Source organism: Oncorhynchus mykiss, chromosome 3 (assembly GCF_013265735.2).
Source record: "Oncorhynchus mykiss isolate Arlee chromosome 3, USDA_OmykA_1.1, whole genome shotgun sequence".
Lineage (NCBI taxonomy): Eukaryota > Metazoa > Chordata > Actinopteri > Salmoniformes > Salmonidae > Oncorhynchus > Oncorhynchus mykiss.
Window position 1 is genome coordinate 3,014,299 of NC_048567.1, and position 25,189 is coordinate 3,039,487.

Below are 25,189 nucleotides of genomic sequence, written 5' to 3' on the forward strand. Positions count from 1 at the left end.
TGAATCAGTCATAGAACCCTTTGCCCAAGATTTCAATAAATGGGACAAACACCAAATTGAGACTCTGCATGCAGAATTCTGCAAAAATATCATCTGTGTACAACGTAGAACACCAAATATTCTGCTCTGCATGCATTTAGGCCGATACCCACTTATTATCAAAATCCAGAAATCCAGCCATCACCTACAGAGAGATGAACCTGGAGAAGAGTCCCCTAAGCAAGCTGGTCCTGGTGCTCTGTTCACAAACAGACCCCACAGAGCCCCAGGACAGCAACACAATTAGACCCAACATAATCACGAGAAAACAAAAAGATAATTACTTGACACATTGGAAAGAATTAACAAAAAAACAGAGCAAACTAGAATGCTATTTGGCCCTAAACAGAGTACCCAGTGGCAGAATACCTGACCACTGTGACTGACACAAACTTAAGGAAAGCTTTGACTATGTACAGACTCAGTGAGCATAGCCTTGCTATTGAGAAAGGCCGCCGTAGGCAGACATGGCTCTCAAGAGAAGACAGGCTATGTGCACACTGCCCACAAAATGAGGTGGAATCTGAGCTGCACTTCCTAACCTTCTGCCCAATGTATGACCATATTAGAGACGCATATTTCCCTCAGATTACACAGATCCACAAAGAATTCGAAAACAAACCCAATTTTGATAAACTCCCATATACATAATATGACATTTGTAATGTCTTCATTCTTTTGAAACTTCTGTATGTTTAATGTTTACTGTTGATTTTTATTGTTTATTTCACTTTTGTTTATTATCTACCTCAGTTGCTTTGGCAATGTTAAGACATGTTTCCCATGCCAATAAAGCCCCTTGAATTGAATTGAATTGAGTTGGCTCGGCCCTCCCTCACGCATCTTTGGTTCATTGGTTGACACTACGTGTCTGATTGACAGGAACAACAGGTGAGGCTGTTAGTCTTAGCACAGTCAGAACGAAAGTATGCGCTTGAGCATTTAGGCCTATATAATAAAAATAAAAATAAATGGTTATTTGAATTAGTTAATTCTATTAATTTAAATCTTTGGATTATTAATATCTTATTTTTAAAATATTTTTATAAATAGATTGGGCTCTTCTGATATGCTCTTAGAGCCGACTCGTTCGCGAACGACCCATCACTAATACTTTGCGGTTTGACTGGAACAACAAACTGTTCATCAACACAGGTAACTGAGCTAAACGACTACCGCCCCGTAGCACTCACTTCCGTCATCATGAAGTGCTTTGAGAGACTAGTCAAGGACCATATCACCTCCACCCTACCTGACACCCTAGACCCACTCCAATTTGCTTACCACCCAAATAGGTCCACAGACGATGCAATCTCAACCACACTGCACACTGCCCTAACCCATCTGGACAAGAGGAATACCTATGTGAGAATGCTGTTCATCGACTACAGCTCGGCATTTAACACCATAGTGCCCTCCAAGCTCGTCATCAAGCTCGAGACCCAGAGGGTAGGCAACAACATCTCCACCCCGCTGATCCTCAACACTGGGGCCCCACAAGGGTGCGTTCTGAGCCCTCTCCTGTACTCCCTGTTCACCCACGACTGTGTGGCCATGCACGCCTCCAACTCAATCATCAAGTTTGCGGACGACACAACAGTGGTAGGCTTGATTACCAACAACGACGAGACGGCCTACAGGGAGGAGGTGAGGGCCCTCGGAGTGTGGTGTCAGGAAAATAACCTCACACTCAACGTCAACAAAACTAAGGAGATTATTGTGTACTTCAGGAAACAGCAGAGGGAACACCCCCCCTATCCACATCGATGGAACAGTAGTGGAGAGGGTAGTAAGTTTTAAGTTCCTCGGCGTACACATCACAGACAAACTGAATTGGTCCACCCACACAGACAGCATTGTGAAGAAGGCGCAGCAGCGCCTCTTCAATCTCAGGAGGCTGAAGAAATTCGGCTTGTCACCAAAAGCACTCACAAACTTCTACAGATGCACAATCGAGAGTATCCTGTCGGGCTGTATCACCGCCTGGTACGGCAACTGCTCCGCCCACAACCGTAAGGCTCTCCAGAGGGTAGTGAAGTCTGCACAACGCATCACCGGGGGAAAACTACCTGCCCTCCAGGACACCTACACCATCCGATGTCACAGGAAGGCCATAAAGATCATCAAGGACAACAACCACCCGAGCCACTGCCTGTTCACCCCGCTATCATTCAGAAGGCGAGGTCAGTACAGGTGCATCAAAGCTGGGACCGAGAGACTGAAAAACAGCTTCTATCTCAAGGCCATCAGACTGTTAAACAGCCACCACTAACATTGAGTTGCCAACACACTGACTCAACTCCAGCCACTTTAATAATGGGAATTGATGGGAAATTATGTAAAATATATCACTAGCCACTTTAAACAATGCTACCTAATATAATGTTTACATACCCTACATTATTAATCTCATATGTATACGTATATACTGTACTCTATATCATCTACTGCATCTTTATGTAATACAAGTATCACTAGCCACTTTAACTATGCCACTTTGTTTACATACTCATCTCATATGTATATACTGTACTCAATACCATCTACTGTATCTTGCCTATGCCGCTCTGTACCATCACTCATTCATATATCTTTATGTACATATTCTTTATCCCCTTACACTTGTGTCTATAAGGTAGTAGTTTTGGAATTGTTAGCTAGATTACTTGTTGGTTATTACTTCATTGTCGGAACTAGAAGCACAAGCATTTCGCTACACTCGCATTAACATCTGCTAACCATGTGTATGTGACAAATACAATTTGATTTGATTTGATTTGAGGTCCGAGAAGCCGAAGATTCCACCGGAAGTAGTATTCTTGTTTACAGCAGTTAGCTAAAGTGTTAGCTAGTTAGCAAAGTAGCTACCGGTAGATATATCTAGCTAACATAAAAGAGGGTGAGTAAACGTGTGCTGACACAACACATTTGGTTTTACACAGTACTAAATTCAGTGTTTACTTTCAAATCACTATGTTTTTTCATGCGTGTGGAAAATGTCCGTTACCTAGCTAACGTTATTAAACCAATGTAACTAGCGAGTAAACACGGGGTTAGCTAGTGTTATCTATGTAGCTAACGTTAGCTAGCTAGAGTTCTTTATGCAGAATTTGACTAATAACAATAGGTTTTTGTTCTAGCCAAGTACTAACACATCTGGGCTTGGTGATTTAGCTAGCTAACATCTGGGGCAGAAATAAAGCCTGCTGTGTACACATACTTCAGGTCCCTGGATCAGAATGGAATACACCACTAGCTAATATCACATTTTATTGGTCACATACACATGGTTAGCAGATGTTATTGCGAGTGTAGCGAAATGCTTAGCCCAGCTAGCTTTATATTCTAGTGCTACAATGGAAATTCTGAAATACATGTAATTCTTGCATGCCGTTGCACCATCACCCCCCACTTGTTCAGAAGATGAGCAGCTCGGAGGAGGTGTCATGGATCTCCTGGTTCTGTGGCCTGAGGGGGAATGAGTTTTTCTGTGAGGTGAGTAGATAGCTAGTTATGTCAGAGCATCAAAGAATGAGAAGGACAGACAGGGGAAATACTATTGCTCTGACTTAGCCAACTGTTTGTGAAGCTAGTTGATCCTTTGAAATACAGAATGAACTGTTACAACTACCAGCCAAATATACCTAAAACACCGATGGAGAATTCCATGTGAAAGAGGACCAAAATACAGTGTTTAAACTCGTGGGGTGGTTTTGTATTGGTGCCATAGTGTGTAACCGTGACATAAGCTTGTTATGGCGTGGTGGTAGATTCAGATATTCCAACACAGTGCACCGTGTAGGCTACTTTGCTTAATTCTACCTTTAACTCTTCTGCTTGTCTTAATTGCCAATACTGAAGTAATCCCTTTAACCTGTTATGCAATTGACCGACCGTGGCCAATTCATAAAAAGTGGTAGACATTGTTTGGCAGCTGAAAGCTACTAACCATGTTGATCCATTTCACTTTATCAGGTTGATGAGGACTACATTCAGGACAAGTTTAACCTGACAGGGCTCAATGAGCAGGTGCCTCACTACCGCCAGGCCCTTGACATGATCCTGGACCTGGAGCCAGGTGAGCTCATCACTACACCGTCTGGCATGACTTCACACTGACACTTCCTATAGGCTAATTTATCAGTTCTGTTTGTATTTACAAGTGCCTTTCAAAAGACACAAGGACACAGTACTGTGACTACATACTTTGATTCAGTGCATCTATAGGTTGAAGTCTACCTTGTGTTGATCTGAAAGCCTCACATGTGTGTATAAAGACAGGAAAGACATGCAGACGCTATAATGCTGCCTCCCAGTGCTTTATTCATGCACCATGTCACTATAGGCTTCTGTGTACCTTGTGTGTTGATCTGAAAGCCTCACGGTCATGTCTGTCTGTCAGATGAGGAGTTGGAAGACAACCCCAACCAGAGTGACCTGATAGAGCAGGCTGCAGAGATGCTGTACGGGCTGATCCACGCACGCTACATCCTCACCAACAGAGGCATCGCTCAGATGGTAATAAACCCTAGATCTGTATATATTGTTCTGGAGTCTGGATAATCTCTATATCAGTGGTCTCCAACAGGTAGACTGTGAGCTACCAGTAGCTCGCAGCCCACCTAGGAGTAGCTCGCCAATCAATTCTGAAAGTACATTACACTCAAATTAAAATGTGTTCGTTTTTTTCTTAGACCTCAAAAATGGTCTTCTCATGTGATTTAGAGCTTTGACATGGACTCAGAACATCCATTTTCAGTCTTTCTCTGTGAAGAATTGTAATATTGAACAAATGTTAAATTAAAATAAAAAAAAATCCCAAACCAGGAGAAATAAAACAGTGAAAAGAGAATTCAGGAAAATGTGAAATATAATTTTATGGGGCCCACTTAGTTGTCTATTAACTTATTTTACCAGGTATATTGACAAAACAACTATTTGAAAGCTATAAAATAAAAATGTAGTTCGTGACATGCTTCATTTTTTTTGTTTTAAGTAGCTCGTGCTAGAAAAGGTTGGAGACCCCTGTTCTAAATTCTACCTGTCCGTTTATGTAGTTAGTTTTGCCTTCTTGGACTAGCTGTGTGACCATGTTACACACTGAAATAGTTTTTGGTTTGCAGCTGGATAAGTACCAACAAGGGGACTTTGGCTATTGCCCAAGAGTGTACTGTGAGAATCAACCCATGCTTCCTATTGGTGAGTTTGACTTTAATGTATTCATACTCCTGTTCACTTACAGAACATACCTCTTCTCTTTTCATGGAATTGAACCATTTCTCTCCAGTCACATTTTGAACTATATCACAGATTGTCAGCAGTATTTCACACAGGTCTGAGGGAATCGTCAAAAAGATTACTCTTGCTTGTACAGTAAATATATTTGATCAATATTGAATTGCCAGCTGACACCAGAATAGACGTCTGTGCCCTCAGCGGTGTTACATAATGTTGATCTCTCCTCTCCCATAGGTCTGTCAGACATCCCAGGTGAGGCAATGGTGAAGCTGTATTGTCCAAAGTGCATGGATGTGTACACCCCCAAGTCCTCTCGGCACCACCACACGGACGGGGCCTACTTCGGGACAGGCTTCCCCCACATGCTATTTATGGTGCACCCAGAGTACCGGCCAAAACGACCTGCCAACCAGTTTGTGCCAAGGTTTATTTCTATAATTATCTTTGCAAATTCATCAAGAGGATCTGTTTGCCCCATTTGATTTGTTCGTGTTATTACATAATTCATGTTCAGCTGGGAACTGTAACAAAAACCATTTGCTTGATTTGAAGATGACATTTTTTTCCCTCGGTAAGGAGATTGAGACATGTTAGCATAATGGCAGCCTTCTACAATCCACACTGTTATTGTGTTGTAATATTTAGTTGTTGTTTTTTCTCAGGCTATATGGCTTCAAGATCCACCCCATGGCTTATCAACTCCAACTCCAGGCTGCCTCCAGCTTCAAGAGTCCTGTGAAGGCTATTCGCTAGAACTTACACACCCGGCTGGGAAAGAGACATTTTGACTTGGTTGGAATGAAAGCAGTGGATTATGTAGCTCAATAAAGGCTTGTTAAAAACACATTATGACAGATACAATACATACATGTAGATCAGGGATGGGAAACTACAGTCATCTTGGGTCGCAGTATTACCCCATTCATAGCAAACACAGCTGACACATTGTATTCTAAACTGAGGATCATGCTTAGTTAATTATTGGAGTCAGGTGTGTTAGCTGCAGCAAAAATATCACACCAATCAGGCCCCAGAAGGACTGGAGTTGACCATCCCTGATGTAGTTAGATGTCAACGTCCGGACCAGGCCATCATCTGTTACACAGGATGCTCTTTGGTGATTGGCTCCCTCTGTGCTTTAGCCTATCATAACCCTACTGACTACAATCGTGCAACTCTTCCCCTCTCCTTGACAGGACCCAATCTTTCAAACCTTTTTTCAGTTTGGCTCGCTAAGGCAGGGTTTTCCAAACTCAGTCCTGAGGCCCCCCCCAGGTGCACCTTTTGTTTTTTGCCCAATTCTGATCTTTTGCCCACGTATTGTCAAAAGAGCTGATGTGATTGGTCAGAGTTGGGCAGCCTGTGTGAGCACATCCCAATACCTGTTTTCACACTATCATGCTGACCTGCAAAGTATTGGGCTGGCTCAGATACATTCTCTACATGGTTTCCTTTCCCGCATGGTTCCATTACCGAGGGTGGACACGTAACTTAGCAGTGTGAAAAGGCTGATATAAAACGATCTTCAATGATTGTTCATATCCAGATGATTGGCTGAGAATCCAATTAACAACCAGTTTGATATGTATGATAGATTCCCTAGAGAATGGATGCTGCACAAATTGAATTTAAGACGGAGTTTATTAGATGTATAAGATGTGTTCTCAGGGTGAAGGGCAACATGGGTTTGCTTTGTGCTGACATAAAACACCAGTGCTGGAACACTCACTGTCCCAAAGTGAAAATGTTCGGGCCACTTAAGCCATCATTAGTTGTGAACATGTCCATGACAGAGCAGAGTTGTCTCTTGACTGGACATTGAGACACATGGTTTCTCTTGACTGGACACTGAGACGCATGGTTTCTCTTGACTGGACACTGAGACGCATGGTTTCTCTTGACTGGACACTGAGACGCATGGTTTCTCTTGACTGGACACTGAGACGCACGGTTTCTCTTGACTGGACACTGAGACGCACGGTTTCTCTTGACTGGACACTGAGACGCATGGTTTCTCTTGACTGGACACTGAGACGCATGGTTTCTCTTGACTGGACACTGAGACGCATGGTTTCTCTTGACTGGACACAGACGCATGGTTTCTCTTGACTGGACACTGAGACGCATGGTTTCTCTTGACTGGACACTGAGACGCATGGTTTCTCTTGACTGGACACTGAGACGCATGGTTTCTCTTGACTGGACACTGAGACGCATGGTTTCTCTTGACTGGACACTGAGACGCATGGTTTCTCTTGACTGGACACTGAGACGCATGATTTCTCTTGACTGGACACTGAGACGCATGGTTTCTCTTGACTGGACACTGAGACGCATGGTTTCTCTTGACTGGACACAGACGCATGGTTTCTCTTGACTGGACACTGAGGCGCATGGTTTCTCTTGACTGGACACTGAGACGCATGGTTTCTCTTGACTGGACACTGAGACGCATGGTTTCTCTTGACTGGACACTGAGACGCATGGTTTCTCTTGACTGGACACTGAGACGCATGGTTTCTCTGGACTGGACACTGAGACGCATGGTTTCTCTTGACTGGACACTGAGACGCATGGTTTCTCTTGACTGGACACTGAGACACATGGTTTCTCTTGACTGGACACTGAGACGCATGGTTTCTCTTGACTGGACACTGAGACGCATGGTTTCTCTTGACTGGACACTGAGACGCATGGTTTCTCTTGACTGGACACTGAGACACATGGTTTCTCTTGACTGGACACAGACGCATGGTTTCTCTTGACTGGACACTGAGACACATGGTTTCTCTTGACTGGACACTGAGACGCATGGTTTCTCTTGACTGGACACTGAGACACATGGTTTCTCTTGACTGGACACTGAGACGCATGGTTTCTCTTGACTGGACACTGAGACACATGGTTTCTCTTGACTGGACACTGAGACGCATTGGTCTGTTACAATATGAAGTGGTATTGAACACACAGGTGGATGTCTTTCATGTTGATAACCTATAGCTACAACCAGTTTACATTATGGTACTACATTTTACATTAAATATGTTTTTCTTTCAGTCTACAATTCCAGTGGTAATGCTATTATTGATTTTCTGAAGTCTGTATGCAAGCATCTGGAATTAAGAATTTTTAATAAAATTGTATTTCTTACAATTCTATTGGTCACCTTTTTTTATAAAAAAAATGTTCTTATTGTGACTGAAATCCTGCTCAGACAGACACTACACACCACTTGATAATTCATCCTGATTTTATTTAATTTTAAAGACAGGGATATGTCACAAAAGCAATAAGTTTACAAATCTAAAAACGAAGGGTTCCGCTGAGATTCTAGTTTATGCCCTCAAGATCCTTCTAGCTAATAGTTTGTGCCACCTTCACAAACTTCTTCAGAGGGGAAGAAAGGTCTGCTACCAATTGTCATTCTCTAAAGGGGTTCTCATACAAGTATCTTTATCTGATCTACAAAAGGACAGGGTACACCAACTGGTAGAGGAATCTACTCTAAAACAGGTGGTAAGAAAGATTTACAAACTAGATGATTATGAATGTGACTTCTGTGTCTAAAAGCCTGCGAACAGGCTCGTGTTTTAAAAAACATCCCAGTACAAAGAATCACATGAAACAGTCTCTACTTTACAAAGAAATGATGGTAGAACATGTACAAAAGGACTAAATATGTTCCCCTGTATGAAATAAAAGCCACATACACTGGGACAGCTGCCTTTTGATAGTGATAAATACATCTTGCACAGGTTTAAGTGTTTAAGAGCTGAGAATCATTTGGACCCATCTGCAGGGCTAGAATGTACATTAAGACTGAACATTCTTCATACAATCATATACAGAGGGGTTTTGTCCTGCAGTATTGATAAAGACATAAAACCTGAGAAACAGACTAAAGCATTGTTTCATCAAATCAACCACATTTCTATCTAAAATCATTTTAAGGGACAAAACACAGCGGGACTTTCCATTGCTCTCACGTCAGACTGCATGGGGCAGTCCTAGAGGTCAATGGTGCGTTAAAAGAGGAAGAAAAACAATGGTGAATATGTACTGGGAAACATGGGGGCACTCCCAAATTCAAGCTGTAAAAAAAAAAGAAGACAATATTGATATGAGAAGCTACCATTGAGTAGGATATGAACTTCAATAACTTAAACACCTCATTTTGTACAAATACTATAAAAGCAGTAATGCTATAAAATAGAGTAAACATTTCAAAACAGATAGTTGTCATCACGTCAAAGTTTATACCGAGGGTCATCGTGGCCTGACCTAGTAGTATTACACATGTTAACTTGGCTGGTTAAGAAAGAGAGAGTTTACCTGAGCAGAGAACAAATCCAAAACAGGCATGGTTGTTGGAGTATGCAATATCTTTGTTCAATACTTTTAAGTGAGGTATGTCATTTCAATTTGAATATTCAATCAAAAAAAAGAATATTCCTCAATTATAAACATAAACAAACTCAAAGGAGTTATCCCTTTCCAAAAATAGGTCTAGTTTCTGTCCGGCATCTTAATCTGATTGAAAAAGTCTGATAATGTTATTACTTAAAGCCCAGTTGAAAACAGTGCATTTCTGTCAAAATGAGCATGTTAAAGGGAGACTCAGTAAAATGCCGTTGCCTCGACCAGCACCGCAGATACTGAGATGAGCCAGATGCAAGACTTGGCTCTCACACAGTATCTGCGCATGTGCACGGGTTCACTTCACTCTGTTCACAGCGTTGGAACCATGGCACCAAAACAGCGGAGAAGTCGAGCCTCTCGCTTCAACGTTCTTAGTTGTTTGGCTGAAATTGACCCACTACCCTGTTTACTTTCTGCATCTCCGTCATATCGCTGAGTCCACACTTAAACTCAATGACACAGTAGTGGCAATACAAACGACAGAAAAATATGTTGTAAATAAACATTTAAACGCAAATGACCTAAATGCTCTTAGAACTGAAAAGGTTCATCTTTCCTACTATAATGATACAAAAAAAAGTAATTTGGCGAAATATGAGTTTGAGTGGAATAGACCAAAATGAAGCCAACATACAGTCAGAACAGCAGTATGGAAAGAGAGGACACAATAGGCTTTCTCCCTGGCCTGTTCATATCCCACTGGGCAGGGAGACACCAGGATGCATCCCAAATGGCACCATATTCCCTTTATAATGCACTACTTTTAACCAGGGCTCTGGTCAAGAGATGTAACCACAGTGGTTCTGGAAGGGACCAGTCAGGACACAATGTCCGTATGGGTTGAGGAGGTGGGGGTGGCTCTGGGACAGGGAGGTTAGTCTGTACTACAAAGCTCTGGTGTCTTGAGCATCAGATCCATAGGGCTCCCTGACTGTGTGTTGAGCATCAGATCCATAGGGCTCCCTGACTGTGTGTTGAGCTGAATCACATTGCTGTTGCTCCGCCGTCGCTTCCCTGCAGGAGACAAAGCTTCAGTTAACCTCCACCTAGCTGGCTGTACACCTTATGACAAAAATGTGTCACAGTGAAGCATTGTGTTTGACCAGGCCTTGGTGTGTGTAGAAGGAGCCGTCATAGACACCGTACTGTACCTGGTCATCCTCTGAGTCGGCAGTGATGACGATCCTCTTCTCCACTCTGGTCTCTGACGCTCCTCCTTTCACCACCTGGGACAAGAGAAATAGTCAGAGGCCATGACACAGCTGAGGTGTGTGTGCGGTCTATGGTGTGCCCTTACCTTGGAGATGTGAGTGGTGGTGGTAGTGATGGAGGTGCCACTGGTTTCCCTGCTGCTCTCTGAGGTAATGGACTGAATGCTGCTCAGTGCTGTGGCCTCTTTCCCCCCATCTGTCCCATCAACTGACACCTGAGAGGAAACAAACAGAAATAATGGCTCCATGGTAACACCTCAGTCATCGGTGCACTGTACTGAACGTTTCAGAAAGAAATGCCATGTATAGATCCCTGAACACGGCCCTGATTGTACCCTGTGGAGGTGGAACCACAGAGTTCCCCAGCTGTAGCATCATCTATATGATCATGGGGTGGCTACCTCTGCAGACTCGTAGCTGATAGTCTGGGTCTGAACGATAGGGACATCCTTAGTGGAGACGTCAGTAGGGAGGGAGTTGGACACGTCTGTGATGGTGACTGTCTGGGTCTGCACCAGAGGGGGCTGGGGTGGGAGGAGAACACACTCCAATCAGTTTGACTGAACGTTGCACATCAACATGAGAAGAGCCGACATGGTTCCTTTCTTCTATACATGTCAGAGATATAGGCTCTATATCACATCATTATATCTCAACCTTACATGATGTTGTGTCCAGTGTTTATATACATTATTGGTTGTGCCCAATTGAACATTGCACAGCTGTAACTTTCCAATGTTTCATCAACCACGCCCCTCAAACCACACCCCTCTTTTCATTCACAACTGATTGGGTCCCTCGTTCCCACTCCCCTAGTTTTACCAAGATGTCCTTCCCACCACCACAAGGTCAGAGAGAGAAAGACGATTCATCTAGTGTGTCAGAAAGAGAAAGACAATTCATCTAGTGTGTCAGAGAGAGAAAGACAATTCATCTAGTGTGTCAGAGAGAGAAAGACAAGTCATCTAGTGTGTCAGAAAGAGAAAGACAATTCATCTAGTGTGTCAGAGAGAGAAAGACAATTCATCTAGTGTGTCAGAGAAAGAAAGACGATTCATCTAGTGTGTCAGAGAGAGAAAGACAATTCATCTAGTGTGTCAGAGAGAGAAAGACAATTCATCTAGTGTGTCAGAAAGAGAAAGACAATTCATCTAGTGTGTCAGAAAGAGAAAGACAATTCATCTAGTGTGTCAGAGAGAGAAAGACAATTCATCTAGTGTGTCAGAGAGAGAAAGACAAGTCATCTAGTGTGTCAGAGAGAGAAAGACAATTCATCTAGTGTGTCAGAGAGAGAAAGACAATTCATCTAGTGTGTCAGAGAGAGAAAGACGATTCATCTAGTGTGTCAGAGAGAGAAAGACAATTCATCTAGTGTGTCAGAGAGAGAAAGACAATTCATCTAGTGTGTCAGAGAGAGAAAGACAATTCATCTAGTGTGTCAGAGAGAGAAAGACAATTCATCTAGTGTGTCAGAGAGAGAAAGACAATTCATCTTGTGTCAGAGAGAGAAAGACAAGTCATCTAGTGTCAGAGAGAGAAAGACAATTCATCTACTGTCAGAAAGAGAAAGACAATTCATCTAGTGTGTCAGAGAAAGAAAGACGATTCATCTAGTGTGTCAGAGAAAGAAAGACGATTCATCTAGTGTGTCAGAGAGAGAAAGACAATTCATCTAGTGTGTCAGAAAGAGAAAGACAATTCATCTAGCGTGTCAGAGAGAGAAAGACAATTCATCTAGTGTGTCAGAGAGAGAAAGACAATTCATCTAGTGTGTCAGAGAGAGAAAGACAATTCATCTAGTGTGTCAGAGAGAGAAAGACAATTAATCTAGTGTGTCAGAGAGAGAAAGACAATTCATCTAGTGTGTCAGAGAAAGAAAGACGATTCATCTAGTGTGTCAGAGAGAGAAAGACAATTCATCTAGTGTGTCAGAGAAAGAAAGACGATTCATCTAGTGTGTCAGAGAAAGAAAGACGATTCATCTAGTGTGTCAGAGAGAGAAAGACAATTCATCTAGTGTGTCAGAGAGAGAAAGACAATTCATCTTGTGTCAGAAAGAGAAAGACAAGTCATCTAGTGTGTCAGAGAGAGAAAGACAAGTCATCTAGTGTGTCAGAGAGAGAAAGACAATTCATCTAGTGTGTCAGAGAGAGAAAGACAATTCATCTAGTGTGTCAGAGAGAGAAAGACAAGTCATCTAGTGTGTCAGAGAGAGAAAGACAATTCATCTAGTGTGTCAGAGAGAGAAAGACAATTCATCTAGTGTGTCAGAGAAAGAAAGACGATTCATCTAGTGTGTCAGAGAAAGAAAGACGATTCATCTAGTGTGTCAGAAAGAGAAAGACAATTCATCTAGCGTGTCAGAGAGAGAAAGACAATTCATCTAGTGTGTCAGAAAGAGAAAGACAATTTGTCTAGTGTGTCAGAGAGAGAAAGACAATTCATCTAGTGTGTCAGAGAGAGAAAGACGATTCATCTAGTGTGTCAGAGAGAGAAAGACAATTTGTCTAGTGTGTCAGAGAGAGAAAGACAATTCATCTAGTGTGTCAGAGAGAGAAAGACAATTCATCTAGTGTGTCAGAGAAAGAAAGACGATTCATCTAGTGTGTCAGAGAAAGAAAGACGATTCATCTAGTGTGTCAGAAAGAGAAAGACAATTCATCTAGCGTGTCAGAGAGAGAAAGACAATTCATCTAGTGTGTCAGAGAGAGAAAGACAATTCATCTAGTGTGTCAGAGAGAGAAAGACAATTCATCTAGTGTGTCAGAGAGAGAAAGACAATTAATCTAGTGTGTCAGAGAAAGAAAGACAATTCATCTAGTGTGTCAGAGAGAGAAAGACGATTCATCTAGTGTGTCAGAGAGAGAAAGACAATTCATCTAGTGTGTCAGAGAGAGAAAGACAATTCATCTAGTGTGTCAGAGAGAGAAAGACAATTCATCTAGTGTGTCAGAGAGGGAAAGACGATTCATCTAGCGTGTCAGAGAGAGAAAGACAATTCATCTAGTGTGTCAGAGAGAGAAAGACAATTCATCTTGTGTCAGAGAGAGCGCTTGAAAGAGAAGAATAGCGACACGGTCCTTCCCATCGCCCCCAACACCAGAGAAAACACCATCACTGTGCACCGCCTCTGCAGCCAGCTCTAGCAGAACTCAACCATCCATCCAGTATGACTACAGTACAGATTCAGTGTTTACAGTTTGGATTCCTTGTAGCCATGCTGCAGAAGGGTGAGTGTACACTGTCCCCCATGGAATCACCCAGACAGAGCAGAGGACAGGCAGAGTACAGGTAGAGGACAGGCAGAGGAGTCAATCAACAGGAGCTGGTCAGGGCAGAGGGAGGGCTACCTGGAAACAGCGTATGACATGGGGAACACCGCTCACGAAATAGGAGGTGTGGGAGGTTCCAGTTATCCTCCCAGACTGCTCCCCCCTCGACCCTGGGTCTGCCGGCTCCTCCTCCTCCAGCACTGTACCCTGGAGCTGATAGGAGTGGGGCAGCTGTGCCCTCTCCACCTCAACGACAGGTACGTGGCTGGTGGTGGTCCCAGAGCTAACATGCTCATCATCCTGAACATATGGCCCTGCCACCCCAGGTGCATCATGGGATTTGGAGTCAACCCTATCAGGCCCAGTTTCTGTGCTAGCAGGGCTGGGGCTGGGCCCCCCCGATGGTCTTACAGTGTTGCTGGACTCGTCCTGTTGTAGCGCTGCCTTAGTGTCCAGCTCTTCCCTTATAGGAGTAATACACACACTCTAGAGGAAAGACACAGCACACATATATCCACTGTGTGAACAACAGCAGGGAATGAAACAATGTTTTCCACCATCAAACATGTTCAGCAAGAATTTATTGCATTTTGATTGTCAAAGGGGCATGCAGCAGGACAAAATATATTGCAGTTGACAAGAGTGTTTTACCAAATACCAGTGAACGAAACTTAGGTCATGTATACTATAACATTTGATCAAGCTGCCCCAAAGTTACCTCGTCAGTGTTAGATAAAATAACAGTGAATTGTGATGAGGTATACACTGTATACTCAAAAATACACTGTAGCTGTCCACTAGTGCTGGGTTAATGTGCTTCTATAGAAGACTTCATACATGAAATACCACAACACGCCACTAACTAATCCTACGATGACATATGACAACATTGATGTCTGTCTGGATGTGTACAAAAACACCTTCCATTAGTGGAACCTGCACATATCAAAACTGTTCCTACTGTAAAAAGCCACCTGTCAACTGTCATTGTCAGACGCACCTCGTCTAGTCCAGATAATCAGATATACAAAAACAGAAGTGGGGTCATCGTCAAGTCTTTCAACTTTTTAGGAAGGAGCAACAGTCTGTAGGAACAGTCAGGAAGAGTTGGGGAGGGGGGGACTGAGCAAGATACACAGGAAGTAAGAGTCACATGACAGGAAGCAGCTTCTGAAGTAGAAGAAGATGATGATGAAGAGCTGTGATGAAGAAGAGAAGAAGAAGGAGCTAGAGGTTGATGGCCTGCCTACACACATCCCTCTCTCTGGTCCTCTCCCTCTGGGCTGGCTCGAGGGGCCCCTAGGATGCCACCTCAGCTGCGTTTAGAGTAGAAGTCTTGCAGGGGGCCACGCGGAAGGCGGATGGCGAACTGAGGGGAGAAGGGTGAGGGTGGAGAGGGGGAGAGAGATGAGAGAGGTAGGGGATGTTGAAATGTCTGATGTAGGGTAATGGATAGGAAGGCTATGCAAAGCTGTGTCATGGTCTAAGAGAGGAAGAATGGAGAACGCATGTCTGAGTTGGACTAGGTGGTTATGGGTAACCTGTGGGCCTTCAGACTTCAGTTGTGGGCTTGGGGACAGGAGTATCAGTACACGGAATAACAAAGCAAAGTGAGAAAAAGGAAGTGCGGGAAAGCAGAGTTAGGGAAAGAGGGGCAGTATTTGGGAGAAGGAGGCAGGATGGAGGACATGAAGCAGAAAACAAGCACATCACTGAGGGAAAGAGGAGACAGGAGGACGAGCACACAGCTCAACTCTTCTAATCCAAGGTCATGATCTTCAAGTCACAGGGTCATGCAGTTTCTCTGTCCAATCAGGTCTGGTTGTCATGCACTGAGGGGAGGGTCAGACTAAGGGACAGCCAATGAATGAGGAGGTAAAGACAGAGCTGGGCTTAGAAACCTGACCAATAGGCTCAGACACCACATGCCCAAACCATAAGTCCCTTCCCCACAACAAACAGCTGAACATTCAGACAGACTGGGCCACAAGGCGAACAGACTGATCTGTTCCAATCAGTCTGGACAAGGTGTTCTTCAGTTGGCCCATGCAAACAGAAATCGTTCCATTTTAGTAGGGTAGTAATGACAGAAAGCCTTTCATAGACTAGATGGGTCCGGTTGAAGACAAAAGGCCTTGTTCAAAGACATGCAATAAGTGTTTGCATCGCATCAACACAAACCAAGAGGAACAAAAAGTAGAACCACAGGATGGTGTTGTGGTTCTCCACCCCAACACATCAACTCAGAGAACACAACAGACAGCCATACAGAGGGAAACGTGTGGTGGGCTACTTCCATTCAGTCAATTCAGGAATATATTCACACATTTCAATTTCTCCTCATCTCCCAAATTGACTTGCATTGAAATGGAACTGACCCCGACATTGTGTGCTAACATCCATTCCTTCTCTGTGGAATGGGAGAGCTGGGAAGCTGGCGTGAACTACAGAGAACTGAGGGGAGGGGTGTGTGGTGGGGTACGGCACAGTGTCTGGTCTGAGATGGTACTCACCCCGTCGGCATCAGGTAAAGGCTGTCCGTTGATGCCCAGGCTGCGGAAGGGGGAGTGAGTGGACAGGCGCTTGTCCCATTCGCTGGGCCCCCGGGACTCTGGGACAGATGCCATGAAGTTCCTCTTCAGCTCACTGATACTAGTATGATGCCTGATGAGATCCTCCTGGGGCTTCTCAAAGTCCTGGAGGGAGGGAGAAGTGGAGAGGGAGGGAGGAAGGAAGGAGAGGGGGAGTGGGAGAGAGGTAGGGAGAGAGGAGAGAGAGGAAAAGGGAGGGGGGAGAGAGAAGAGAGAGGGAGGGAGAAGAGGGGAGAGAGAGAAGAGAGAGGGAGAGAGAGAGGAGAGGGGGAGTGGGAGAGAGGTAGGGAGAGAGGAGAGGGAGGAAAAGGGAGGGGGAAGAGAGAGGGAGGGAGAAGAGGGGGAGTGGGAGGGAGGAAGGAAGGAGAGGGGGAGTGGGAGAGAGGTAGGGAGAGAGGAGAGGGAGGAAAAGGGAGGGGGAAGAGAGAAGAGAGAGGGAGGGAGAAGAGGGGGAGTGGGAGAGAGAGGAGAGGGAGGAAAAGGGAGGGAGAAGTGGAGAGGGAGGGAGGAAGGAGAGGGGGAGTGGGAGAGAGGAGAGAGAGGGAGGAAAAGGGAGGGGGGAGAGAGAAGAGAGAGGGAGGGAGAAGAGGGGAGAGAGAGAGGGAGGGAGAAGAGGGGGAAGAGAGAGAGAGAAAAAGAGAGAGGTAGAGTGAGAGAGAGCGAGGTAGAGTGAGAGGTAGAGAGAGAGGTAGAGTGAGAGGTAGAGAGAGAGAGAGAGAGAGAGAGAGAGAGAGAGAGGTATAGTGAGAGGTAGAGTGAGAGGTAGAGAGAGAGGTAGAGTGAGAGGTAGAGAGAGAGAGAGAGGTGGAGAGAGAGGTAAAGTGGAAAATGACAAACATTTGGTTTGGAAAATAGGTGTGGAGAAGAAGAGTGACAGAGTAGATGTGTAGAAGGTGGAGAGAGAAAGCAGGTGTGTCAGAAACAATGTCACTCATATGAACATGTTTAGATCATAAACAATGTCAACCAAGCAGCAGGTGACTTTTGCTGTTCTATTTAACTCAAAGCTACAGCGTTAAAGCAGGCAGGAACTCAGTTCATCAGATCCATTCAAAATCAAATGGATTCTCTGAGCTCTCATTGAACGGGTTGATTTATCAATTAGTGAGCAGCACTATATAGAATCTGATCAGGTTACAAATCACAGCGGATGAGAGCGAGGTGATGTTAGCACACATTACTTTAGGTCACAGACGCAGGTGGTCACTATGCAGCGACAGCAGCATCCTGTTTCTGTGGCTGGATGAATCTTATGGTGATGAGAGCAGTGGAACTCTTAGATGTCATTTATTCACAATGACATCAATATATGACTGGGAAGACATCATAAACTAGATTCAGAAAGGGCCACAAATAGTGGACGAGCTGGTGAGTGGAAAGATATGTGATGGCAGAGTGGTGGAGAGGGAAGGTTGGTGGTGGCCTGCCCTATATGGAGTATGGAGATGGCAGAGTGGTGGAGAGGGAAGGTTGGTGGTGGCCTGCCCTATATGGAGTATGGAGATGGCAGAGTGGTGGCCTGCCCTATATGGAGTATGGAGATGGCAGAGTGGTGGAGAGGGAAGGTTGGTGGTGGCCTGCCCTATATGGAGTATGGAGATGAAGCACTTTTCTACTGTATACCGAGGAGAGACAAAGCTGAAACAAGATGTCAGGAATGTAATGGTAATGCTTCTACTAACACTCAAATGGCCGAGCTTGGAGACGGAACAACATCTCAGCTGCATAACGTGGCCGATCAGTAACGGTATCTACAAACACCCCAAATGAAACACTCCTGGCTCCCTTTCATGGAACGTGAATGGTGTGATGTCTGGGGAGAAGAGACCACAATCCCAATCATATACTTTGCGAGAAGCAATCAGGAGATATCTAGTACTCAACAACATTCCCCTGAAACAAGTAGCTAGTTGTGTTGAGTTAATATCGCCACACACAAAGCAAATTAGAGGTTACACAGTCAAAATCATCTACTAGCAAAAGCAAAGACGCCTATGTAATACACAAGATGTGAATCAGTAATGTCACATGCAAAGCAGCCTGTTGTATTATAGCAGCCAGTAGCCAAAGAGCAAGAAAACAGTGTACAGAGACAGATCTCCAGAAGACAGGGAAACAAACCTCCAACATTAAAAGACTATGTCTGATATAAATTGAGTCACCCTCAGTTCTCTTAGCTCTTTTCTGTGAAGGAACAAAAAAGGAGAAAGGTGTGGGTTACACAGGTTCCACGTGACATCATAGCAGACGTCACAACGTGGACATGCATTGTTGCATGGGGAGGGGGGTGGTGAGGGGTCTGCATGCAGAGTGGCCTGGAGCCTCTGGGGGCCACAAGGGCCCTGGAATCCCAGATGTGCAAAGCAGGGGACCCAAGACAGGGCTATTAGAGTGGGTGTCTTGAAGGGGTGGGGGGGTAAAGGTGAAGGGTCAGGCAGGGATACAGAACTCAATAGAAACACTAGTCATCATGAAAACCTAGTCCTGTGTCATGCATGTAAATGCAGCAGCCAATGAGGAATCTTCTTTCAACATTCATTCTTCAAAGGCCCTAACTTTTCTTCCTGTCTGGACTGATGTACAAACCAAAAGCATATGTAATGTATCTCATATACGTCATCTGTCTGTGCACATGACCAATACCAATGCTGTTGTCATAGACAATGTCTGACTTGAACATGAGGTCAACTCAAAGACCTTGTAGTTTTGTGAGCAGTATTCAAATGAAACCAGGAGAATAAAACGAGGAGAGGGTGAAGTTAGTCTTATGGATGGGAGACTTGGCAGTGGTGTAAGTTAGAATGGGAGTGGAGTGACTACAATACTAATATAATGCAAAAGCAGGAGTCGGGACAAGGTCAAAGGTCTGACCTTCCTCATTTGAACCGGCTCCTCAGTGTCCGTCTGCTCAGACTGGAGTTACCCCAGGCATGGAGGAGGAGAGAAGGCATAATGACGTTAGAATCCTCCTCTAGGAGCCTCGTCCCCGTCCATAGCAGAGCCATCTGAGGAACTTGTGATCTGAGGTGTGTCTTTGTTACACTATCATTACTGTGACCAATGGAGGGCAGAAATGATGATGCACAGCTATTCTATTTATAACTATAGAAAAATCAGCATTTTATACTTCTCTTATAAATAATACTATGTGATGAATATAGCAATATCGCTGCTGAGACCAGTCTATCTGTAACTTCTATGACCAGTATATCTGTGTGTGAGGGGTGAATGATGATGATCCCTGTACGGCAGGGGATTGTGGGAGTTGTAGTTCCTAGGTGCAGTACCTTGACCTCGGCTGAGCCCTCGTCCACTGCCTCCACGGTGACCTGCAGCTTCCTGTCGTCCTGGCGGGCTGGCAGCCTGATGGGGGTGGAGGTCTGGGGCTGCTGGAGGTCCAGGGGGGCCATGGGGATCCCTGCCTCCATCAGTGCTGCCTGGGAGAAGACTGGGGCGCTGACCGGACGGGCGGCCTTGTGGGTGGCCACCACTGGCAGGAGAGAGACAGGACAGAGGGAGTGTTAGTATTTAGATAGTGGTTTTGTATATAGGGCAGGAGAGAGACGGTCTGCGTGCTTTGAGACCATCAAACCCGGTGTAGTGAGAGGTAAACACACTGACAGAGCGCAGAAGAACATCTTGAACATCCACATATACAAAACAAACTTATAATCAACTCCACACACACACACACACACTCTGAGGCCAGGGCACACACAGACTTCAGGTACACACTGTACCTTCACGAGCCAGCTCAGTCTAGTCTAGAATGAGACTAGCAAGGGGAAAAGCTTGGATGAGTTGTAGGAAGCAACTGTTCACAATATAGAACAGGCAGCAAAGCATGGCCATTACTTCTCAACCGTAGCCAATGATGCAAACAGCAGAAGTTGTCCTGACTCATTGAGTTAATAACCAACGATACAAACAGCAGAAGTTGTCCTGACTCATTGAGTTAATAACCAACGATACAAATAGCAGAAGTTGTCCTGACTCATGGGGTTAATAACCAACAATACAAACAGCAGAAGTTGTCCTGACTCATGGGGTTAATAACCAACGATACAAATAGCAGAAGTTGTCCTGACTCATGGGGTTAATAACCAACGATACAAATAGCAGAAGTTGTCCTGACTCATGGGGTTAATAACCAATGATGTAAATAGCAGAAGTTGTCCTGACTCATGGGGTTAATAACCAACGATACAAATAGCAGAAGTTGTCCTGACTCATGGGGTTAATAACCAACGATACAAATAGCAGAAGTTGTCCTGACTCATGGGGTTAATAACCAACAATACAAACAGCAGAAGTTGTCCTGACTCATGGGGTTAATAACCAACGATACAAATAGCAGAAGTTGTCCTGACTCATGGGGTTAATAACCAACAATACAAACAGCAGAAGTTGTCCTGACTCATGGGGTTAATAACCAACAATACAAATAGCAGAAGTTGTCCTGACTCATGGGGTTAATAACCAACGATGCAAATAGCAGAAGTTGTCCTGACTCATGGGGTTAATAACCAACGATACAAATAGCAGAAGTTGTCCTGACTCATGGGGTTAATAACCAACAATACAAATAGCAGAAGTTGTCCTGACTCATGGGGTTAATAACCAACGATACAAATAGCAGAAGTTGTCCTGACTCATGGGGTTAATAACCAACGATACAAATAGCAGAAGTTGTCCTGACTCATGGGGTTAATAACCAATGATGTAAATAGCAGAAGTTGTCCTGACTCATGGGGTTAATAACCAACGATACAAATAGCAGAAGTTGTCCTGACTCATGGGGTTAATAACCAACGATACAAACAGCAGAAGTTGTCCTGACTCATGGGGTTAATAACCAACAATACAAATAGCAGAAGTTGTCCTGACTCATGGGGTTAATAACCAACGATACAAATAGCAGAAGTTGTCCTGACTCATGGGGTTAATAACCAACGATACAAATAGCAGAAGTTGTCCTGACTCATGGGGTTAATAACCAACAATACAAATAGCAGAAGTTGTCCTGACTCATGGGGTTAATAACCAACGATACAAATAGCAGAAGTTGTCCTGACTCATGGGGTTAATAACCAACGATGCAAATAGCAGAAGTTTTCCTGACTCATGGGGTTAATAACCAACGATACAAATAGCAGAAGTTGTCCTGACTCATGGGGTTAATAACCAACGATACAAATAGCAGAAGTTGTCCTGACTCATGGGGTTAATAACCAACGATGCAAATAGCAGAAGTTGTCCTGACTCATGGGGTTACTGAGCTCACGCCTCACTGTGGTATAGTATTCCTAAAGCCGTTAGAAGTTGTCCTGACTCATGGGGTTAATGAGCCTCACTGTGGTATAGTATTCCTAAAGCCGTTAGAAGTTGTCCTGACTCATGGGGTTAATGAGCCTCACTGTGGTATAGTATTCCTAAAGCCGTTAGAAGTTGTCCTGACTCATGGGGTTAATGAGCCTCACTGTGGTATAGTATTCCTAAAGCCGTTAGAAGTTGTCCTGACTCATGGGGTTAATGAGCCTCACTGTGGTATAGTATTCCTAAAGCCGTTAGAAGTTGTCCTGACTCATGGGGTTAATGAGCCTCACTGTGGTATAGTATTCCTAAAGCCGTTAGAAGTTGTCCTGACTCATAGGGTTAATGAGCCTCACTGTGGTATAGTATTCCTAAAGCCGTTAGAAGTTGTCCTGACTCATGGGGTTAATGAGCCTCACTGTGGTATAGTATTCCTAAAGCCGTTAGAAGTTGTCCTGACTCATGGGGTTAATGAGCCTCACTGTGGTATAGTATTCCTAAAGCCGTTAGAAGTTGTCCTGACTCATGGGGTTAATGAGCCTCACTGTGGTATAGTATTCCTAAAGCCGTTAGAAGTTGTCCTGACTCATGGGGTTAATGAGCCTCACTGTGGTATAGTATTCCTAAAGCCGTTAGAAGTTGTCCTGACTCATGGGGTTAATGAGCCTCACTGTGGTATAGTATTCCTAAAGCCGTTAGAAGTTGTCCTGACTCATGGGGTTAATGAGCCTCACTGTGGTATTGTATTCCTAAAGCCGTTAGAAGTTGTCCTGACTCATAGGGTTAATGAGCCTCACTGTGGTATAGTATTCCTAAAGCCGTTAGAAGTTGTCCTGACTCATGGGGTTAATGAGCCTCACTGTGGTATAGTATTCCTAAAGCCGTTAGAAGTTGTCCTGACTCATAGGGTTAATGAGCCTCACTGTGGTATAGTATTCCTAAAGCCGTTAGAAGTTGTCCTGACTCATGGGGTTAATGAGCCTCACTGTGGTATAGTATTCCTAAAGCCGTTAGAAGTTGTCCTGACTCATGGGGTTAATGAGCCTCACTGTGGTATAGTATTCCTAAAGCCGTTAGAAGTTGTCCTGACTCATGGGGTTAATGAGCCTCACTGTGGTATAGTATTCCTAAAGCCGTTAGAAGTTGTCCTGACTCATGGGGTTAATGAGCCTCACTGTGGTATTGTATTCCTAAAGCCGTTAGAAGTTGTCCTGACTCATAGGGTTAATGAGCCTCACTGTGGTATAGTATTCCTAAAGCCGTTAGAAGTTGTCCTGACTCATGGGGTTAATGAGCCTCACTGTGGTATAGTATTCCTAAAGCCGTTAGAAGTTGTCCTGACTCATGGGGTTAATGAGCCTCACTGTGGTATAGTATTCCTAAAGCCGTTAGAAGTTGTCCTGACTCATGGGGTTAATGAGCCTCACTGTGGTATAGTATTCCTAAAGCCGTTAGAAGGAAAACTAAATATGTATTTCTTCTATAAAGCAAAGCATAACCAACGACCCATTGGTTCGTCAAACAACATATTTTTCAGGGGAAAATCCCATGACAAAGCACAACCACGTTGTAAAAGTGTTGGACGAATGTTAGTCAGCTTTTCTGGTAAGTTGAGGTTGGAGAGCGGGTGTGAGATCAACATATTGTTTTAGGGCAGCACGCAAAAACTCAAAACGCAAAGTACCTGCAACCAATTTTTTATCCCGCAACACAAACCAATGGTCATCCACATCTCTCTGGGGTTGTGCTGGTGTCTTCTCCTCCTCAACCACCACTCTGGGTTTGGGCTGAGCGGCTGGACCTTTGACCACAGTTATGTCAGTATAGACCTGGAGACGCTCACGGAGAGCAACTGATACAAACACACAAACAGAGCTCTTATCTAAGACACAGCTTACATGCATCGTTAAAGTATCAGTAGAAGACCATTTTGCAATTCTCAAAAAAATTCAAACTAGCAATAGTGATCTCAATCTGCGATTGAATTGAATTCCAAATAGATATGCCGGACAAAATGAACTGATGTTTTCGGTAGTTTCAGTCTTTTGGTAGTCTCAGTCTGCAGCTAAAATGAGCAGGAAAAGCAGGGGGATAGGGAAATGAAGAGATGGGGGGGTACCTAATTCTTTAGGGGCAGCATCCAGCAGGACAAACCAGTCATCGTCCACCTCTCTCTGTCTCTGAGGCAGTCTCTGCTGCAGGGTCCTCTCCTCTCTCCACCTCTCCTCCACTATCGTCACCCTTTTCTGGGTTCTCTGCTCTGTGCTCGTCACCATCACGTCAACCACAGGGGCAGGTCTAGTTACCACAGCAACTGATACAGACAGACACAGAGTACCCAGGAGACTCGACTATGATACTCTTACCATTCACAAATTATAACACAGAATCTGATTGTGGCCAAAGCTGCACATATCTGATTAGAGACCCTTTACGACACATCATTATAAAAAATATATAGGGTAATGTGAAGCACAACCGAGCTCAGGATGATGCGGGTAGTGGGTACCTGTTGGCATTTTCACAGGCTCTTGGCGAGAGGCTTCAAAGAGCGTGAACCAATCATCACCCTCCCCTCTCTCTTGGGGAGGCAGTGTTTTCACCAGTTCAACCTCCGGTTGACGTCTGTCCTCCACCACTCTATGTGGTTTCCTAGTTTCCTCCACCACAATCACTGTTCTCCGGGGTACCAGCTCTATAACCTCTCTGTCTACATGGAACGCTGAAATAAAACAAGGATAACAGGCTTATCAATGCCAAGTAATACACAATCTGGGTTCAGCGTTTTACCAAACAAAAAGGGGCAGACGGTGGTCAAGCAGCAATACCCTTGGGTGTGGTCAGTATCTTGGAGGGAGCGCGGTCCCAGAGCACAAACCAATCATCATCCACTTCTTTAGGTGTTACCACAGGCCCCTCCTCCATCTTAACAGTCTCTTCCATGATCCTCACGGTCTTTGGTGGTTTCTGTTCCACTGTCTCCTTCACACCAGAGTAAATCACCACCACTGGTGCAGCTGATAGAGACAGAAACACAGCCCAACAGTCCACAAGGGATCAAGTATTTTACTAGAACATGTAAATATAATAGTGTAATCCTTGCCAA

General features: G+C 44.4%; 2 protein-coding genes across 17 annotated transcripts in view; one reads left to right on the forward strand and one right to left on the reverse strand.

Moving 5' to 3' along the window:
• The first annotated feature begins 2,806 nt into the window (after positions 1-2,806).
• Positions 2,807-7,369, forward strand: LOC110506718 (casein kinase II subunit beta). Of its 2 annotated transcripts, none has more exons than XM_036965787.1 (7): positions 2,807-2,938; positions 3,460-3,534; positions 4,015-4,117; positions 4,442-4,557; positions 5,163-5,238; positions 5,512-5,701; positions 5,940-7,369. In XM_036965787.1, the coding sequence occupies exons 2-7, from the start codon at positions 3,463-3,465 to the stop codon at positions 6,028-6,030; spliced, it is 648 nt and encodes a 215-aa protein (XP_036821682.1). In that variant the 5' UTR covers positions 2,807-2,938; positions 3,460-3,462; the 3' UTR covers positions 6,031-7,369. The 2 variants fall into 2 exon arrangements, with proteins under 2 accessions (XP_036821682.1, XP_036821684.1); XM_036965789.1 differs by having other exon boundaries at positions 2,837-2,938; positions 3,463-3,534.
• A 1,140-nt stretch (positions 7,370-8,509) lies between these two features.
• LOC110506699 overlaps positions 8,510-25,189 on the reverse strand; it is a 35,958-nt gene continuing 19,278 nt past the window's right edge. For 4 of the 15 annotated variants that reach the window (XM_036965815.1, XM_036965822.1, XM_036965808.1 and 1 more), the window contains exons 19-31: positions 24,912-25,100; positions 24,593-24,805; positions 24,203-24,397; positions 23,768-23,935; positions 20,058-20,260; positions 19,642-19,683; positions 18,892-18,954; positions 16,693-16,875; positions 14,258-14,665; positions 11,309-11,431; positions 10,994-11,122; positions 10,848-10,922; positions 8,510-10,710 (exon numbers count right to left, since the gene is read on the reverse strand). In XM_036965815.1, coding sequence (XP_036821710.1) covers positions 10,681-10,710; positions 10,848-10,922; positions 10,994-11,122; positions 11,309-11,431; positions 14,258-14,665; positions 16,693-16,875; positions 18,892-18,954; positions 19,642-19,683; positions 20,058-20,260; positions 23,768-23,935; positions 24,203-24,397; positions 24,593-24,805; positions 24,912-25,100 — 2,021 coding nt within the window. In that variant the 3' untranslated portion in view covers positions 8,510-10,680. Of the gene's footprint in view, positions 10,711-10,847; positions 10,923-10,993; positions 11,123-11,308; positions 11,432-14,257; positions 14,666-14,728; positions 15,549-16,692; positions 16,876-18,891; positions 18,955-19,641; positions 19,684-20,057; positions 20,261-23,767; positions 23,936-24,202; positions 24,398-24,592; positions 24,806-24,911; positions 25,101-25,189 lie in introns of those variants that run through there. The other 11 variants (XM_036965795.1, XM_036965802.1, XM_036965820.1 and 8 more) reach the window with 11 other exon arrangements.

Excerpts from the sequence above, each read along its gene's own strand:
- LOC110506718 (XM_036965787.1), top strand. The coding sequence starts at position 3,463 with ATGAGCAGCTCGGAGGAGGTGTCATGGATCTCCTGGTTCTGTGGCCTG. Across the intron at positions 5,239-5,511 it reads TCAACCCATGCTTCCTATTG|GTCTGTCAGACATCCCAGGT; the intron begins GTGAGTTTGACT and ends CCTCTCCCATAG. Across the intron at positions 5,702-5,939 it reads GCCAACCAGTTTGTGCCAAG|GCTATATGGCTTCAAGATCC; the intron begins GTTTATTTCTAT and ends GTTTTTTCTCAG.